This window comes from Octopus sinensis, unplaced genomic scaffold (genome assembly GCF_006345805.1).
Source record: "Octopus sinensis unplaced genomic scaffold, ASM634580v1 Contig17247, whole genome shotgun sequence".
In the NCBI taxonomy this organism is placed as follows: domain Eukaryota; kingdom Metazoa; phylum Mollusca; class Cephalopoda; order Octopoda; family Octopodidae; genus Octopus; species Octopus sinensis.
Window position 1 is genome coordinate 42501 of NW_021834914.1, and position 1066 is coordinate 43566.

The 1066-nt window shown below is 42.9% G+C and overlaps 1 protein-coding gene across 1 annotated transcript in view; it reads right to left on the reverse strand.

The window, feature by feature from the left end:
• Positions 1-617, reverse strand: part of LOC115231038 (ATP-binding cassette sub-family A member 5-like) — a gene marked incomplete at its 3' end in the record, with an annotated part of 41703 nt that extends 41086 nt beyond the window's left edge. Inside the window, exon 1 of the mRNA XM_029801132.2 lies at positions 360-617. Coding sequence (XP_029656992.2) covers positions 360-550 — 191 coding nt within the window. The remainder of the gene's footprint in view (positions 1-359) is intronic.
• Between the last annotated feature and the right edge of the window lie 449 nt (positions 618-1066).

Here is a 1066-nt window from a genome sequence, read left to right on the forward strand (position 1 = left end):
CGTCCCGGTAACTTAGCGGTTCAGCAAAACAGACTGATATGGAAAGATACCAGGCTTAAATATTAAAAAAATAATCATAATCATAAATAAGTACTGGAGTCGATTCATTTGACTAAAAGTTCTATAAGGCGGTGCCCCAGCATGGCCACAGTCTATTGATTAAAACGCATCAGAGATAGATCAAAAAATTTGGACGGAAAGGTAAGGAAAGATACTAAATTATTTCTTTACTACCCACAAGGGGCTAAACACAGAAGGGACAAACAAGGACAGACGGAAAGATACTAACTTATTTCTTTACTACCCACAAGGGGCTAAACACAGAAGGGACAAACAAGGACAGACGGAAAGATACTAACCAAAATGCCGTTTCCTGTAAGCCCATCGCTTGCATTGTGGGTCGGATTTTCTTCTCTTTCTCAACAACCAGATGAGTACAGAGGGAATTGATGAAACTGAGAAAAGCGACAATGAAATAGATCGATGTAATACTAAGGATGGTGGTGGGGTTTTGGTGGAAAACGACCTTTGGCATTCTTTGGGTCATCATCACGGGAGACGTCAGGTTACTGTTTGGGTTCAATTTCTTAAAATATGAAAAAAAAAAAAGAAGAAGAATTTAGTGACAAGACGGAAAAGAAGACAGAATTTACATTATTTACATTTAACGGATATTTGTCCTCAGGTTAGGGCAGCGGACTCGCGGTCATAAGATCGCGATTTTCGATTCCAGACCGGGCGTTGTGAGTGTTTATTGAGCGAAAACACCCCTAAAGAAAGTCCACGAGGCTCCGGCAGGGGATGGTGGTCATCCTGCTGTAATCTTTTCACCACAACTTCTCTCACTCTTACTTCCTGTTTCTTTGTTTACCTGTATTTCAAAGGGCCGGCCTTGTCACTCTCTGTGTCACGCTGAATATCCCCGAGAACTACGTTCAACGGTACACGTGTCTGTGGAGTGCTCAGCCACTTACACGTTAATTTCACGAGCAGGCTGTTCCGTTGATTCGGATCAACCGGAACCCTCATCGTCGTAACCGACGGAGTGCTTCCATCCCATTTGTCC